This window comes from Chiloscyllium plagiosum, unplaced genomic scaffold (assembly GCF_037043375.1).
Source record: "Chiloscyllium plagiosum isolate Xiang-an unplaced genomic scaffold, Cpla_swu_hap1 HiC_scaffold_17, whole genome shotgun sequence".
NCBI lineage: Eukaryota > Metazoa > Chordata > Chondrichthyes > Orectolobiformes > Hemiscylliidae > Chiloscyllium > Chiloscyllium plagiosum.
In genome coordinates, this window is record NW_028270155.1 from 36,714,097 (window position 1) to 36,733,020 (window position 18,924).

The following is an 18,924-nucleotide window of genomic DNA, read 5'->3' on the forward strand; positions in this document are numbered from 1 at the left end:
GAAACCAGAGCACCCAGAGGAAACCCAGGCAGACACTGGGAGAATGTGCAAACTCCACACACAGTTGCCTGAGGCTGGAATCGAACCTGTAGCGGACAGCGAAGAATATTACCTCAGATTACAATGGGATCTTGATCAGCTGGGCCAATGAGCTGAGAAGTGGCAGATGGAGTTTAATTCAGATAAATGCAAGGTGCTGCATTTTGGAAAAGTAAATCAGAGCAGGACCTATATATTTAATGGTAAGGTCCTAGGGAGTGTTGCTGATCAAAGAGACCTGGGAGTGCAGGTTCATAGCTCCTTGGAAGTAGAGTAGCAGGGAGATAAGATAGTGAAGGTGGTGTTTGGTATGCTTTCCTTTATTGGTCAGAATATTGAGTACAGAAGTTGGGCGATCATGTGAAAAAGGAGCAACTTTTTCACAGAGGGTAGTACATGTATGGAATGAGCTGCCAGAGGGAGTGGTGGAGGCTGGTACAATTGCAACATTTAAAAGGCATTTGGATGGGTATATGAGTAGGAAGGGTTTAAACATAGAACATTACAGCACAGAACAGGCCCTTCAGCCCACGATGTTGTGCCGACCATTGATCCTCATGTATGCACCTCAAATTTCTGTGACCATATGCATGTCCAGCAGTCTCTTAAATGACCCTAATGACCTTGCTTCCACAACTGCTGCTGGCAACACATTCCATGCTCTCTCAACACTGTGTAAAGAACTCACCTCTGACGTCACCTCTATACTTTCCTCCAACCAGCTTAAAACTATGACCCCTCGTGTTAGCCATTTCTGCCCTGGGAAATAGTCTCTGGCTATCGACTCTATCTATGCCTCTCATTATCTTGTATACCTCAATTAGGTCCCCTCTCCTCCTCTTCTCCAATGAAAAAAGTCTGAGCTCAGTCAAACTCTCTTCATAAGATAAGCCCTCCAGTCCAGGCAGCATCCTGGTAAACCTCCTCTGAACCCTCTCCAAAGCATTCACATCTTTCCTATAATAGGGCAACCAGAACTGGACGCAGTATTCCAAGTGCGGTCTAACCAAAGTTTTATAGAGCTGCAACAAGATCTCACGACTCTTAAACCCAATCCCCCTGTTAATGAAAGCCAAAACACCATATGCTTTCTTAACAACCCTGTCCACTTGGATGGTCATTTTAAGGGATCTATGTTCCTCCACACTGCCAAGAATCCTATCCTTAATCCTGTACTCAGCTTTCAAATTTGACCTTCCAAAATGTATCTCCTCGCATTTATCCAGGTTGAACTCCATCTGCCACCTCTCAGCCCATCTCTGCATCCTGTCAATGTCCCGCTGCAGCCTACAAAAGCCCTCTATACTGTCAACGACACCTCCAACCTTTGTGTTGTCTGCAAACTTGCTGACCCATCCTTCAATCCCCTCATCCAAGTCATTAATAAAAATTACAAACAGTAGAGGCCCAAGGACAGAACCCTGTAAAACACCACTCATCACTGACTTCCAGGTAGAATATTTTCCTTCTACTACCACTCGCTGTGTTTTGTTGGCCAGCCAATTCTGTATCCAGACAGCTAAGTTACCCTGTATCCCATTCCTCCTGACCTTCAGAATGAGCCTACCATGGGGAACCTTATCAAATGCCTTGCTGAAGTCCATATACACCACATCCACAGCTCGACCCTCATCAACTTTTCTAGTCACAACCTCCAAGAACCCGATCAGGTTTGTGAGGCATGACCTGCCTCTCACAAAGCCGTGTTGACTGCATTTAATCAAGCCATGTTCTTCCAGATGGTCATAAATCCTGTCCCTTAGAATCCTTTCTAACACCTTGCAACGACAGTCGTGAGATTTACTAGTCTGTAATTGCCAGGGATTTCCCTATTTCCTTTCTTGAAGAGAGGAATTACATTTGTCTCTCTCCAGTCCTCAGGTACGACTCCAGTGGAGAGCGAGGATGCAAAGATCTTTGCAAGTGGTGAAGCAATTGCATTTCTCGTTTCCCAAAGCAGCTGAGGACAAATCTGGTCTGGCCCTGGCGACTTGTCAATCTTAATGTTTGACAAAAGTTTCAGCACATCAGCTTCCTCTATCTCTATCCATTCCAGCATGCACACCTGCTCTTCAAAGGTTTCATTCACTACAAAGTTCATTTCTTTTGTAAAGACAGAAGCAAAAAAACTCATTTAGGGCTTCTCCTACCTCCTCAGACTCCACACACAAGTTCCCTATGCTATCCCTGATCGGCCCTACTCTTTCTTTGACCATTCTCTTATTCTTCACGCAAGTGTAAAATGCCTTTGCGTTCTCCCTAATCTGTTCTGCCAAGCCTTTCTCGTGCCCCCTCCTGACTCTCCTCAGACCATTTTTGAGCTCCTTCCTCTCCTGCCTGTAATCTTCTAGAGCTGAGCTTGACCCTAGCTTCCTCCACCTTATGTAAGCTACCTTTTTCCTTTTGACAAGAAGCTCTACCACTCTTGTCATCCAAGGTTCCTTATCTTTGTCTCAGAGGAACATATTTATTCATCACTCTCAACAACTGTTCCTTAAACAGTCTCCACATGTCTATAGTGCCCTTACCATGGAACAATTACTCCCAGTCCATGCTTCCTATGTCATGTCTAATCACATCATAGTTTCCTCTTCCCCAATTAAATATCCTCCCATTTTGCCTAATCCTCTCCTTCTCCATAGCTATGTAGAATGTGAGGCAGTTGTGGTCACTATCACCAAAATGCTCTCCCACCACAAGATCTGATACCTGCCCCGGCTCGTTTCCGAGCACCAAGTCTGGAATGGCCTCTCCCTTCGTCGGCCTGTCGATATGCTGAATTAGGAAACCCTCCTGAACACACCTTACAAAAACAGCTCCATTCAAATCTTCTGCTCGAAGGAGGTTCCAATCAATATTAGGAAAGTTAAAGTCACCCATTACAACAACCCTACTACGTCCACACTTTTCCAAAATCTGCCGACCTATGCTTTCTTCCAACTCCCTGCTGCTATTGGGGGCCTGTAGTAAACCCCTAACGAGGTGACTGCTCCCTTGCTATTCCTAATTTCCACCCATACTGACTCAGTTGGCAGATCTTCCTTGAAAATGGAAGCTTCTGTAGCTGTGACACCCTCTCTGATTAGTAGTGCTACACACCCTCCTCTTTTTTTTCTCCCCCCCCTCCCCCCCTATTCTTTTTAAATGCTCTAAACCCTGGAATATCCAGCAACCATTCCTGCCCCTGAGAAACCCATGTCTCTGTTATGGCCACAACATCATAGCACCAGGTACTGATCCATGCTCTAAGTTCATCACTCTTATTTCTAATACTCCTTGCGTTAAAGCAAACACACTTTAACTGATCCCTTGGTTCCTTCCCACTAGCTGGTCTACCTCTTGCTATTGCCTCATCTGCATCAACTCTCACCTCCGGTATACAGCTCAGGTTCCCACCCCCCTGCCATACTAGTTTAAACCCTCTCAAACTACTCGAGCAAACCTTCCATCCAGGACATTGGTCCCCTTCCAGTTCAGATGCAACCCGTCCTTCTTGTACAGGTCCCACCTTCCCGGAGCCATCCCAATTATCTACATATCTGAAGCCCTCCCTCCTACACCAGCTGCGCAGCCACATGTTAAGCTGCACCTGCTCCCTGTTCCTCACCTCGCTATCTCGTGGCACCGGTAGTAAACTAGAGAACACCACGCTGTTCATCCTGCTTTGCAGCTTCCATCCTAAGTCCCTGAAATCACGTTTTATATCCTCAATTCGTTTTCCTGGCTATATCATTGGTGCCAATATGTAGCACGATTTCTGGCTGTTCGCTCTCCCCTTTTAGAACTTTATACACCCGATCGGAGACGTCCCGGACCCTGGCACCAGGGAGGCAACATACCTTCCGGGAATCCCGATCCTTACCACAAAATCTCCTGTCAATTCCCCTAACTATCGAGTCCCCTACCACGAGTACTTTAGAGGGATACGGGCCAAGTGTTGGGAAACGGGACTAGATTAGGGTGGGACATCTGGTCGGCATGGACGAGTTGAACCGAAGAATGTGTTTCCGTGCTGTACTTCTCTATGACTCTATCTGTCATTTCTGCTGTTAATCTTGCAATCTTAACTCTGCTTTTCCACATGAGTTCTCACTACTTCAGGAAATAAATTTTTGAACTTCTCCAAGATAATCAATGCTTTAAGAGCATCGTATGTTTGACCTGTTTCCATTTTATCTACCTATCAAAATTATCTTGTTTGATCCTTTCAAATTCTATGTACATTTGACCAAGTTTCCTCCTCAGAATCCTGAAATGTTGTCCGTAGGCTTCTAGTACTAGATCATATGCATTTAAGGTGGTGTTTTTCACCTTATTTATACTCCCCAGATACCACCTCTTTAGTGATGCAAATACCTTACTAGCTCTACCTACCAATTTTGCTCAGATCAACAATACCCACATGGTCACTGGCCACTTCATTTGTTTAGCCAGTTTCTCAAATGACAGGAAACAGGCTTCTACATCCTTCTTGTTGAAATTAGGCAATGTTTGGACATGTTTAAACAGATTCCACACCCCTCACCCCACGCCAGGCCTTTAGCTACGATGGAATTGCTCTCCATCACTGTCCTCATCACTACGTTCACCTTCCACCTCTACCTTTGACATTTTAAGTTGACCTTGTTTTCAGTTCCTTCTTTGAAGTTGCAAAACCTCTCTCCTTGCTTTCTTCTGCTGGGGCCCTCCTTTCCAATTTTGTTTATTTTTAATTATAATTCAAACTGTTTCATTTCCTTTTCTCTTTTTGTTCTGCCAGGCTATTCCTTTTTTCTTAATCCTTGCCCATTGTCTCTAATCAAGCTGCTGCATTTGCAATTGAATTTTAGCAATCTTTAGTAATACCTGATTGGCTCTACATTTACAAACGCCAGGAATTCAATGTTGCAATTATTTCCCCTTTCCCCACAGACACAGACAACTCCGACTTCAAATTGTTTGCCAATTCTGAAAGTTTTGCCTTGATCACTTTCTGTGAAAACACCTGAAGTTACTTCTACCACCCTCAGAAAACCTAGTGAGCCAAAGAGCCATTATTACGCAAGGAACATTTAAAACAACCAAATGCAACACCCAAAAATACCCACCAACACTTAACTCACTGCCTTTGAGTCCAATAATCCTAAACCTAACATAGATGAAGAGATTTTGATCCTGATGAGCTCCAATTTATTACAGACCAGACTAAATCCCCATAAAATATATTTAGCAGATAGTCTAGACCATCTTCTTATCCTAAAATTAAGTATAAGGTGTTGTGATCAGATGCAATTTGATTAGTTAAATTACTCAACATTAGTTTAAAAAAAAACACACAACACCAGGTTATAGTACAACTGGTTTACTTGGAAGCATTAGCTTTCGGAGCGCTGCTCCTTCATCAGGTAGCTGTGGTGCAGGATCATAAGACACAGAATTAATAGCAAAAGATTATGGCGTCATGCAACTGGATCAATATATTGAACAAACCTAGATTGCTGATGATCCTGCTCCACAGCTACCTGATGAAGGAGCAGCCCTCCGAAAGCTTGTACTTCTAAATAAAACCAGTTGGAGTCATCCTGCTATTGTGATTTTTAACTTTGTCCCACCCCAGTCCAACACTGGTACCTCTACATCATACTCAACATTAAGCAAGCCATACTTTAATTACTGTTAATAATTTTTACAAAGTAAAAATAAGAGATTAATTAGCTGAACTGTAACTTGATCGAAATGCCTAGCAAAATAATAACCATTAACTATTTCTAATTAAATGTTCCAGTATAGTAACATCCCATAACTACATTCCTGGCAAAGGCAAATTCAGTAAAATAGATTGTCGCACATGCAGCAGGAAGAGAACCTTTAACTTTTAGCTGTAACAGAGAGGGGGATAAGAGTTTACACATCCAATTTCAAGACCTGAGCAACTGCAGAAAGCAGTTCTGTGGGAGCTTGACCCTGCCTCCTATTCATGTTGTTTCTAGGGTTCCAACTTTAAAACAAAAGCCCCAAGGCCTCAAGCTGTTGCTGAAGGTAATCCCCAAATATATCTTTGGAACCTATGTGGACTATGACAACTGGATGCAATCGGCCGGTTTTTTTTCCACCCATTTGAATGACTCCCGAGACCATGGTGATGTGGTCAGCTCAACCTCTTGAAGTCTGTACCCTCATCCACCCTGGTAGCATGAATCTTGTTTTTATTGAACAAATATACTGGTTGAGGCTCATCCAAAGCTAAGTTATGGATCTCTGTACTGCCTCCTGCACACTGACACCCTCCTTTTGCTGACTGTGGACCAAATTTGATGTCACTAATCTGAGGTGTGTGACTTTTCTGGAACATGGTGTCCAAGTAACTCCTTCCATCTCTTTGTTGCAGTGTTGACAGCTCATCAATTCTGAGCCCAGGTTCCTCGATCAGCCAATACTTGCAGCAGATGTGCTTACTGTGGATCGGCATCCAGCAACTCCACATACTACAGCTGCAACACATTGCCTACCCACACCTGCCAAATTCATTTAATTAGTTGGTTTTGAATGTTAAATACTTTAAGGTGTATTTCTTAACTGTACTCTTCAGCTGACATAGTCACCTGATTTAAACCACTTTGCCTATCAAAAGAGACACAGAAGAAATACCCAACAAATTCCTGTTCTCCTGTGATGTCACACTTCAGCTCTGACAGGTAGAAGCCAGTTGAAGGGGTGCGCTGGCAATGGTTTTTACCCTGCAGCTCCACTACCCTTCCCTCACAAGCCCACTTTTTTTCTTTATGATGCTGATGTCTCTATGCCTTTCATTGTGCGAGAAGGTGTTGATCCCATTCCCTCTCCCACTCTTTCTGAAACTGCTGTCCCTGCAATGTTCTTTCTTGCTTGTCACTTGAGAAGCACAGAATCACCTTCATTCTCCCTTTCCGCGCCCCCAATTTCCCCCACCCCCCCCAATGTAATTGTCATCTACAGCTGGTATTTTTATTTTCTATAACATACATACATTTTTATATAACTTGTGATTTTATTTCTTCTACAGCTCTAAAGTGTTCTGTTCTTTCTGCATAATCCTTCAGTAATGCCATAAAAGATTATTGAGGCCATGAGTGTGGTATTGAGATCATGAACATTTCACTGGAGCGATTATGTAATGAGCGGTTGTGAAGACTGACTGGATAATGAGATTAAATGTGACCTGTAGTGAAGATTGAGGTCAGGTGCTGGTGAGAGTGGGAAGTTTAAGACCTGTCATAGACTGGCTATGGAGATACAGAAATATACAATTTAAGACGCTTGGAATCAGGAAATGAGAAGCCAAATAGGAAAGGAAGCAGGTTAGTGCAGAGAAAGTCTGGACTGGGTTTGTATTAAAACAGCTGCATTATATAATGTGCAAAAAATTAACTTATTGACCTTGAGCATAATTCTGAGGCCCTAAATATTAAAGTGTGTCGACAGCATTTTTACAGACAAAGAACATATACACACGTTAAGAGGGGAAATGGACAAATTAAGAAATTCCACTTTGCTGTTTGCTACTCTCATGAAGTGCACTTACTACACCTTAATGGATGTATACTTGAAAGGATGTACATTAATATTGAGTTAACTTGGTAAAACGATTTGAATTTGGTCTAAGTTACAATACTGTTATCATTTAAAAAGAAATACTTTGTTTCCTTGTATTATCAATTGTAATGGTTCCTGGAACTTCTGATGACTTGCTACTATGAAGCAGTAGGGTACAAAAATATTTATTAAAAGCAAAATAACAGTTCTTTTCTACAGGTTCAAAATTTTTTGTAACAGGTGTGAACTATTCTCAAATTTACTTTTTGTAAAGTGAAGCTTACATTTAAGAAAAAAAATGCAAATTTGAATTAAGTAGGGAGGGTCTTGATAGCCTTATCTGCTCAATTCCTCTTCATTTTTGATTAGATTATTGTTAAATGTACTGAGATAATGAAAAATATTGTTTTTCATGTTATCCAGGCAAATCATACCATGCACAAGTACATTAGGTTAATAGAACAGAATGCAGAATATTGTGTTGCAGCTTTCTCTTCAGAAGGTGCAGAGAAAGATCAACTTTAATATGAGAAGTCCAGTTGAAAGTCTCATAACAGTGGGGAAGAAGCTGTTCTTGAATCTGTCGATACATGTTTTCAAACTTGTGTATTTTCGGCCCAATGGAAGAAGCATAATCAGGGTGGGAGGGTTCTTTATGTTGGTTGCTTTTCTGAGGCAGCAGGAAGTACAGGCGCAGTCAATGGATTGCATCTGGTTTACGTGATGGACTTGATTGCATCCACGACTCCCTGTAGTTCCTTATGCTCTTAGGAAGAGCAGTTGCCATACTAAGTTGCCATACATACAGATAAGATATTTTCTTTGGTGCATCTATAAAAATTGGTAAGAGTCATTGTGAACATGCTAAATTGTCTTCGCCTTCTGAGGAAGTAGAGGCGTTGGTGTGCTTTCCTAAGTGTAACATTGACAAAAATGGACCAGGACAGATTGTTGGTGATCATCACTCCTATGAAATTAAAGCACTCCACTGTCTCCACATCAGCACCATTGATGCAGACAGTGTCCTCTACTCTGTTTCTTGAAGTTGATGACCAGCTCCTTTTGTTTTGCTGACATTGGAGGAGAGATACTTAAAGTCATTCCACTAAGATCTCTAAATCTTTCCTGTACTCGAACTTGTCATTGTTTAACATCTGAACCGCTACAGTGGTTTCATCAGCAAACTTGTAAATGAAGTTAGTGCAGAATTTAACACACAGTGGGTATGAGGAATATAGTAAGAGGGGCTGAGTATGCAGCCTTCCGGGCCACTAATGTGGAGGTGTTACCACCTATCATTAGTAATTGTGGTCTCCGAGTCAGGAATTTGAGGATCCATATAGAGTGGGGAGCAGAGTCTCTGAGTTTGGAGGTAAATTTGGTTGGAATTATGGTGTTGAAGGCAGAGCTATAGTCTGTAAGTAGGAAACTGACATGGTATTGTGAACCTGTTCTGATTGTAGGCAATATGTAGAGGATCAAGGCAGACTGGGAAACTGGAGTTGATGTGAGCCATGCCTAACCTCTCGAAGCTCTTCATAATGGTGAATGCCAGAGCCATCGGGTGGTAGTCATTGAGGTGCACTGCATGATTTTATTTTGGCAGCTGGATGATAGTGGTCGTCTTGAAGCAGGTGGGAACCTCAGATTGTGTAAGGAGAGGTTAAAGACATCTGTGAATACTCCGATCAGCTGGTATGCACAGGATCTGAGTGCACAATTGGGAACTCCATCTTGGCCCATTGCTGTCTGTGGGTTCACTCTCAAGAAGGCTGATCTTATGTCTGCAGAGAGTAACTGTGGATACAGGTACATCCAAGGTTATAGGGGCAGGTGACATCATTTCACTGATCTTGCATTCTAAACAAGCATAATGTGCATGGAGTTCATCAGGGAGGGCTGAATTGTTGCCAGCAAATCTGCCCATCTTCATCTACACTCAGCATTTTGGGGGGATATTAGATAAGGACTCGGAATAAATGGAAACTACAAATGGTTGTTCACTGTAATTTTCAGTAGTGCTATCTTATTGTCTGTTGCCCTAGGTCATAACTAGCATTAACCATGGTGTTGTGCTTTATTTTTCCTTAAAACTCTTGCTGAAAGAAATAATTGAATCATAATGCACAGGAAGAGAAAGTGATTTATTAAGAAAAGGCTACAAAATTACCTAGCTTCAATACTTAAAAATGCAGTGGAATCTGAATTCAGAAAGTGAATTGGAAAGAAAGACTTTCAAATACTTTAGTTAATGCAGATTTTGTAAGCCACAATAAAGCAACAGTATTCACAAAGACTTAGTTTTCTACTTTCCCATTCTCAATGTCAATTTTTAATCAAGAAGGGCCTGTGCCCGAAACGTCGAATCTCCTGTTCCCTGGATGCTGCCTGACCTGCTGTGCTGTTCCAGCAATAAAGTTGCAACTTTGATCTCCAGCATCTGCAGACCTCACTTTCTCCCCCAGGATTTCCAGACTTTCGGTGACTGTGTCATTAAGAAGGGCAAGCAGCCAATCAAATTGGTGTATTCTATTAGCACCAGGAAATAAATGCATTGTTATTTTTGATCAAAGTTTAGAAAGTGAAATTAATGATTAAGGTAGGGTTAAAATATTAAATGTTGCAAAGACTTTGTAAAACAAATACATATTTCAAATTTGCAAAAAGTGACATTCTGCAAATATGAATAATAGTATTTTGAGGATAATATTTAAAAAGCCAGTCATGTATTCAACAATGTCCAACTTTCTCAATTTTTCTCAATCCAGGTCGTCATCTGCTAGGAGTTTAGCAGGTAGCATTTGAAGTCAGGCCTCCTGGTTCAAAGGTAGGTACATTACCACTGTAGTCCCCAAAATTTTGTTTCCCAGTTCAAAACATCCTTTGGTATGATAGCATCTCAATCCTTTAATCAAAGGAAATATCTATGATACGTCTATGGAATAGCATGGACTTGAACCCGGACCTCCTGTTTCAGAGGGAGGGACACTAACATTTTGCCCTCGAGCCCTCGACGTTGAGACTTGATGACGCATTTCGCCTAATTCATGAATAATGCTAATCGTTACTATGCAAATGACGTGCAGCTTCATGAATAATGTATGAGTATGCAGATAAGCACATATCCCCTTTGGAGCGTGGCGGCCTCTCTCTAACAGACCGAGTGTTGTCATCATGGCGACAGGAGAGTACTGAGCGGTGAGGGTTTAGGCTGCTAAAGTTCCCGCTTCCTTTCCTTTGGTCGCTCGACATTCCCTGTTCTTTTCGACAATTATTTTGGTCTCGATGCGGCTGTGACCACAATGGCCGAGGTAACATCGCCGCTGATGGAGATGGAGGCGGGGAGGCGGGTTCCATGTGCGGCGGGGTTGCTGGCCGAAGCTAGCAGCCCGGGCCCCGGCGCCGCTCAGACGGTGGAGCCGCTCTCCCCGCAGCCGAAGCCTGGCTCCGGATGCGGCTCGAGCTCGGCGGTTACAGGGAGAGGGGTGCGCGTCTTAAAGGTAACGTTCACAGTCTGGCTCCTGTTAATTGACCTCTGAAGAATGTAGGTTCTAATCATCTCAGTTTTGATTTATTTCAAGCGACGCTGTTCTTTCATTTCAGATGTTCAAATGAAAAGTTATCTATTGCGGCTGATTAGATTAGTATATTTACTGGAAATTTTTACTACATTAAAGCATTTGCGGTTTCAACGCAGCGGATTCCAGGTGATCAGCTTTTCCCTGTCTCTGTGCAGGATAAACGCAGTTTTTTTTTAACCGTCACGGTACCTTTAACAGTTAATGCTTATCCTAATATGGGAAATACAGATACGATAAATGTGTACATTTTTTAAAAATTGCACATTGCAGTTTCTCCAAAGCTAGTTTTTGTATTTATCCATTTCGCGTGCAAGTTACCATGATCTAAATCAGTTGCAGTAAAATGACCTGAAGGTGAACAGTTGTAAAATGCGTCTTTTTTTCCTGTTAGTTGCACCGTCCTTACGTGTTGCTGTAATATCTTGTTCAACGTTGAAAACCTGTAGGAACTACCAACGCCCAGATCATCAGAAACAAAGTGTCACGTAATGGGTGTTTCAGATGAATTAGAAATATTTTGTTCGTAATATGTCATTAAAATATCGTTAAGATATTTTAATGACATATTTTATTAATCAAGTGCTCCATATGCGCCTGATGGCCTTCTAAAATGAGATAGCAAAAATGAAAGTGATGAGTCAAATTCGGTGCATGTTCTGTTCCATCAGCATTCCTTGTGACTTGACATGCTGACGGTTTCTTCTCACAAAGTCAGTGGTGGACAGGTTTGGAGTTAGGTTTGTTTACAGCTAGGAAATAGGCCTTTCGGCCCATAATGTCCGCATTGGACATTGCATATCCATCTATTCTAATCATATTTTCCAGTATTTGATTCTAAGCTTTTATGGCGTTTCAAGTGCTGATCTGAATACTACTTAAAGGTTCCTATCTTTACATCTTTTTAGATAAGGCGCTGTAGATACCCACCACCCCTCTGGCTGAATTTCGTTTTCGTCAAATTCCATCTAAACCACCTCCTTGCCTTAAAATTGTGACATCAGGTTATTGATCCCTTAACAGTGGGAAAGGTATGCCATTGTCCAGAGGGTCCATGCTGCTCAGAACTTCATATATATCTCAATCAGATTCCACCCTCTTTCCCCCCCCCCCCCCCCCCCCAGTTCTCCAAGGAACACCAGCAGGAGGCTAGAAGAATACAGCAAGCCAGACAGCATAAGGAGATGGGGAAGTCACGTTTTGGGTGTAACCCTTCTCCACCTCCTGATGCTGTCTGGCTTGCTGTGTTCTTCCAGCCTCCTTGTCTACCTTGGATTCTAGCATCTGCAGTTTTTTTTATCTTTAAGGAAAATAACCCAGCTATTGCATAACTGAACTGCTGCAATCACATCCTTATATAATATGGCAATCGGCACTGCACACAGTACTCCAACTGTGGCCTGACTAACCTTGCACATGGCTCCATTAACATCTACTTGGAGAAGGCAGGAAAATGGGATTGAGAAACATGTTAGCCGTGATCAAATGGTGGAGCAGACTCAGTTGGCCATTGGGTGAATTTTACTGTTATATCTTATAGTCTTGTATGCAATGCCTTGAGTAATAAAGACAAGTATGAGATTTTGGAGATTTGTAGCTTAGGTTGTCGGTTTGCTTGCTAAGCTGGTGGGTCTGGTTTCAGACATTTTGTCACCATGCTCGTGAGCCTCCGGCCAAGTGTTGCTATTTGTGTCTTGGTGTGTTGTGTGTGAGATATTGTATCTGGTTCTGTTTCCGAGAGGTTGGTAAATGAGGTCGAAATCTATTTGTTTGTTAATGGAGTTCCGGTTTGAAAGGCAAGTGTCCTATGTGCCACCTGACCAGCTTATCTATGTCGTGCTGCCTTCAAGCATCTGTGGACACGCACATCAAGGCCGTTCACATTCTCTGTACCTCCTAGGGTCCTACAATTCAATGGGTATTCCTTTTGTTTTATTAGATTTTATAAGGATGCATCACTTCACACTTTCCAGGATAAATTTGATTTGTCACTGCTCAGTTCATCCGACAAGCCAGTTTTGTAACATAAAGCTTTCCTCCTTGCTATTTACTACTCCATCAATTTCTATGCCATCTGCAAATTAACTGATCATGCCTCTTCTATTCGTGTCCAGATCGTTAATGTATACAACGAACACCAAGGAACCCAGCGCCAAATACTGTGGCACACCTCAGGAATCAGTCTTCCAGTCACAAAACCAGCGTTTGAACATCACTTTCTGCTTCCTGTCACTATGTTAATTTTGGATCCAATTGGCCAAATTGCCCTGGAACCCTTGCGCTCTTAACTTTTTAACCAGTCTGCCGCTCAATACCTTGTCGACATAGACTTAAATAAGACTTGACCAGACCAACTGCTCACTACCCTCATCTACACACCTAGTCAACTCCTCTCTTCAGTCAGATTTCTAAACATGTTCTTCCATTTTCAAATCTACGTTGATAATCCTTGAGTAATCCTTGCCTCTCCAAGTGGAGATTTATTCAGTCCTTCAGGATATTTTCCAAACGTTGCCCTACTGCAGATGTTCTACTACCCTTGAATAATGGTACTACATGACTTGTCCTCTGGTCTCCTGGCATCACTCCTGTTGGCAGAATGGATTTGAAAATTAACTCTGTCTCTTTCCCATGCCTCCTATAGCAGTCTGCAATGCATCATGTGGGCTTGAGGATTTATCCACTTTTTGAGCCTACCAAGATCAGCCCCTCCTCAGTGCTGATTCATTCAAGTATATAATATCCCTGTCTCTGGTTTCTTTACCTGCACTGTCTTTTATAATGAATATGGAAGAAAATAACTTATTTAAAACCTTGGCCATCTTTTGTCTTTAATGTTGGCTTTTTATTTGATTGTATAATACTGATTTGTAAGAAGTTAGGTTGCTTAAGTTATTTGTTTAATCAACTCATTCAGACATGTTAAGACATTCCACCATGACAGGTGGGATTTTTATTTAATCATTCATAGGATGTGGGGTTTGCTTGTTGGCCAGTCTTTTATTCCTCATCCTTACCTACCCTTTATACAGTAGTCTTGATCTGCCTTTTTGAACTGCTGCAGTTCATTTGGTGAAGATATGCCCACAATGTTATTGCAATGGAGGTTCAGGGGGCAAAGAAAGAGAGAGAGAGAGAGAGAGTTCCAGGGTTTTCACCTAGTGACAGTGAAGGATAGGTGATATTCCTCCAAGTCATGATGGGAAGTGACTTGAAGGGGAGTCTGCAAGTAGTGGTGGTCCCATGTATCTGTTGCTCTTGTCCTTCTAAATAATAGTAATTTTGGATTTGTAAGGTGTTGTCTAAGAAGCCTTGATGAATATCTTGAAGCTAGACCTTCTGTCCCTGAGGTGGAACACTACCAATGCATCACAAAAGCCCTAAATTATTTTTATTCAACCTGTGTGGATATGTTGTGATACTTGATACAGATGGGACTCGAACCTGGATGTTCTGGCGCACAGGCAGGGACACTGCCACTGTGTTAACAAGATCCCTTAAGTTAAATATATTTTAATTTTAACTCTTTTCTAATCAACCCGTTCAGAGATGTTATTTTACACATCTGGAGCAGGTGGCACTTGTACTCAGGCCTCCTAACTTGGTAGTCGAGACACTACCACTGCTCCACAAGAGCCCTTTAAGGATTAAAGTCTGGTGCTGAATCCCAGCAACATTGACTAGTAGGAATCCACAAGATTTTGGTAGCATAATCGCTATGCTCTAACTTTCTGAACTATCTGGCTGCCAATTACTTACTTTCTTTCTGAAGGATAGAAAGCAAGACGTGGTCCATGATTCAAACTTTTTTAAAAAATATATATATGTTGAAGCACTTATTGTTTGGGGGAGAAGTGATGAGGTGATTGTTGGAATAGCAAGGTGATTGGATTCAATCCAATGTGCTGAGTTTCATTAAAACTTAAGATGCAATTAGAGTCATAGAGATGTAAAGCACGGAACCAGACTCTTCCATGCTGACCAGATATCCTGACCGGATCTAGTCCCATTTGCCAGCATTTGGCCCATACCCTCTAAACCCTTCCTATTCATGTACTCATCCACATGTCTTTTAAATGCTGTAATTCTATAAGCGTCCACCACTTCCTCTGGCAGCTTATTCCATACATGCACCACTCTCTGTGTGGAAAAAGTTGCCCCTTAGGTTCTTTTTAATTTTTTCCCTCTCACCCTAAACCTATGCCCTCTAATTCTGGACTCTTCTGCCCCAGGGAGAAAACCTTTCCTATTTATGCTATCCATGACCCTCATGATGTTATAAACCTCTATAAGGTCATCCCTCTGCCTCCGCTTCAGGGAAAACAGCCCAGCCTATTCAGCCTCTCCCTATAGCTCAAATCCTCCCACCCTGGCAACATCCTTGTAAATCTTTTCTGCACTTTTTCAAGTTTCATGCCATCCTTCCAATAGGAGGGAGACCAGAATTGCACAGTATTCCAAAATTGTTATGAGTATTTTAAGTATCTTAAGATGCTTTTGGTCAAAGTCTCAAGTACTGTCTTGTGCCCTCATTTCTGTTTCTGCCCAGGCCTGTTGTTCTAGGTGCTGTGTTTCTGTCTAACTGAACCATGTCAATCAGCATGTTTTCTACCACTGTGTTGCATTTGTAGGGTTGGTGGTAACACAGTAAAGACAGTAATGGTGCAGGAGTTTGAATAGTTGCAAATCAAGGGATTCATGGCATTGGAAAGAATGGCTTAAAATATCAACACTATTCGCCACTGACTTAATTCTGACAGGAATAAAATTTTGGATTTCTGAGGATTTGTGCAGGTAGTTGCAATATAAACTGGAATCCACTGACTGTCTGCTTTAACAGGCATTGAGATGGAACCTTGTCAATTGATGACTGAATAATCAACAGTTACGTTACCTTTGACTAGTGAGATCACTAGAAAGTGATAATTATGGATTGATCATATGATTATTGGTTTCTCATATGATTGCCATCATATGACAATTGCACAACAACCAGTATTATCTCAGAAGTCACTCATTTTGGACAGAAAGTTGTGCTGTCACCTATCTTCAGGTTGCAGTATTTGTCTAGCAATTGCTGAGCAGCTTAAAAAGCAACTCCTATGTCCTTGTAGAATGTAATATGCTTTGCATGTACTTCAATATAGGTCATTATGCCCTGGGTAATTTAAATGAGCATTGCCATCTGTTTCAGGAATCTAGTGGATAGATTAAAATTCTCTACAACTGGCAAATATTAGGCCATAATATTGTTCTGCAGTATTTCAATTTCAGTTTTACCAGAAATTAGATTAGTGCATCCAAAGATATGTCTTGATCAATAAGAGTCCAGTTCTTTCAACCCCTAAAGAAACCTTGTAGGATTTCAGAATCTCAGGAATTTGTAATCCTATACTGACAATGAGATGTTATTTTAGTGCATTTTGGAAGTGCAGGTAACTTTTTTGATTGCCATCAAAGTTTCATTTTCCTCCAGTGTTTTTCTTTAAAGTTTATTGGTTTGTGCGTGGGACAGAAAGGCATTTCATTTTATAGCAGTGCTGTTTGCTTTATATAAGGCAATTAAATTTTTTTCATCCATAGATTAATTTCATGAAATAAAAATGAAATTTAGCAAGCCTACAGTATAAAATACAGTTGAACAGTTCATCCACTTCACCAACACCTTCCACCCCGACCTCAAATTCACCTGGACAGTCTCCGATTCCTTCCTCCCCTTCCTCGACCTTTCTATTCAGGCAACCGAATCAACATGGACATCTACTACAAACTGACCGACTCCCACAGCTACCTGGACTAAACCTCCTCCCACCCTGCCCCCTGTAAAAACGCCATCCCATTCTCCCAATTCCTTTGACTCCGCCGCATTTGCTCCCAGGAGGACCAGTTCCAAAAACGTCCAACCCAGATGGCCTCCTTCTTCAAGGACCGCAATTTCCCCCCCGACGTGGTCGACGATGCCTTCCACTTCCCGCTCCTCCGCCCTTGAGCCCCGCCCCTCCAACCGCTACCAGGACAGAACCCCATTGGTCCTCACCTACCACCCCTCCAATCTCCATGTACAGCGCATCATCCGCCGTCATTTCCGCCACCTCCAAACGGACCCCACCACCAAGGATATATTTCCCACCCCTCCCCTATCAGCATTCCGTAAAGACCACTCCCTCCGTGACTCCCTCGTCAGCTCCACACCCCCCACCAACCCAACCTCCACTCCCGGCACCTTCCCCTGCAACCGCAGGAGGTGCAAGACTTGTGCCCACACCTCCCCCCTCACCTCCCTCCAAGGCCCCAAAGGAAACTTCCATATCCGCCACAGATTCACCTGCACCTCCACACACACCATCTATTGCATCCTCTGCACCCGATGTGGCCTCCTCTATATTGGGGAGACAGGCCACCTACTTGCGGAGCGTTTCAGAGAACACCTCTGGGACACCCGGACCAACCAACCCAACCACCCTGTGGCTCAACACTTCAACTCCCCCTCCCACTCCACCAAGGATATGCAGGTCTTTGGACTCCTCCATCGCCAGACCACAACAAAACGATGGCTGGAGGAAGAGCGCCTCATCTTCCGCTTAGGAACCCTCCAACCACAAGGGATGAACTCTGATTTCACCAGTTTCCTCATTCCCCCTCCCCCACCTTGTCTCAGTCAAATCCATCGAATTCAGCACCCACCTTCCTAACCTGCAATCTTCTTCCTGACCTCTCCGCCCTCACCCCAGTCTGACCTATCACCCTCACCTTGACCTCTTTCCACCTATCACATTTCCGACGCCCCTCCCCCAAGTCCCTCCTCCCTACCTTTTATCTTAGCCTGCTGGACAAACTTTCCTCATTCCTGAAGAAGGGCTTATGCCCGAAACGTCGATTCTCCTGTTCCCTGGATGCTGCCTGACCTGCTGCGCTTTTCCAGCAACACATTTTCAGCTCTGATTTCCAGCATCTGCAGACCTCACTTTCTCCTACAGTATAAAATACACTTTTTGATCCTGATGTCTGGCAGATTCTGAAATGCTTCATTTATCAATGATATAATCGTAACTTGAATCTTAGCTCTTGAATACTTTCTTTCTTACTATCATTGTCTCCCTAAATTCTGCGAGTACATTATTTTAGTTTTCAACTTTGTGCATTTATTTCACCCCAGCATTAATACCTCAAGGTTCCATCACACAACTTTGCCACTTTCATCTTGAGTTTGAATCTTAGAAACCTGAGCTCCAAGTAGATTACTTGGATACATTCTTATACATGTTATTAATCTTCTCTTTCATAGAGGAACATGAAGCGCAATGCCAGCAGGAGCTGCCTGGGAAAGAAGAGTAGTCTGGGTGTACGAGAGAAAGAATGGCTCAAAGGAGATGTAAGAAGAGGATGTATATATATTCATGGAAAAGAGATGGTGTCATCAAATGCTGCAACTTCCACCTCTTCCCAGGGTGCATTACTATCATCATTATCATGCTCGTCTTCATCATCATCTGGTCCGGACCTGCAGCTGGTACTCTGCAGTACTGAAACCACTACAACAGAGCTGTGTACTCAGGATAAGGATGATCTCTACCTGCAACTCCATGGTGATCTCATCAGGTAGACAATCCTAAATCCAATATTTCTGTAGGGTGATCGTTAAACTTTTACATGTAAAATGCTGGCAGTTTATTCAAAGGAATCCATTGATGGTGTTTGGCCAATAAAGTCTCAGACAAAAGTAATTTTGAGGAGAGATGGTTTTGTTAGGGGGTGG

General features: G+C 42.5%; 1 protein-coding gene across 1 annotated transcript in view; it reads left to right on the forward strand.

Moving 5' to 3' along the window:
• The first annotated feature begins 10,736 nt into the window (after positions 1 to 10,736).
• Positions 10,737 to 18,924, forward strand: part of phlpp2 (PH domain and leucine rich repeat protein phosphatase 2) — a 173,344-nt gene continuing 165,156 nt past the window's right edge. Inside the window, exons 1-2 of the mRNA XM_043706826.2 lie at positions 10,737 to 11,090; positions 18,454 to 18,767. Of these exons, the coding sequence (XP_043562761.2) occupies positions 10,893 to 11,090; positions 18,454 to 18,767 (512 nt within the window). The 5' untranslated portion in view covers positions 10,737 to 10,892. The remainder of the gene's footprint in view (positions 11,091 to 18,453; positions 18,768 to 18,924) is intronic.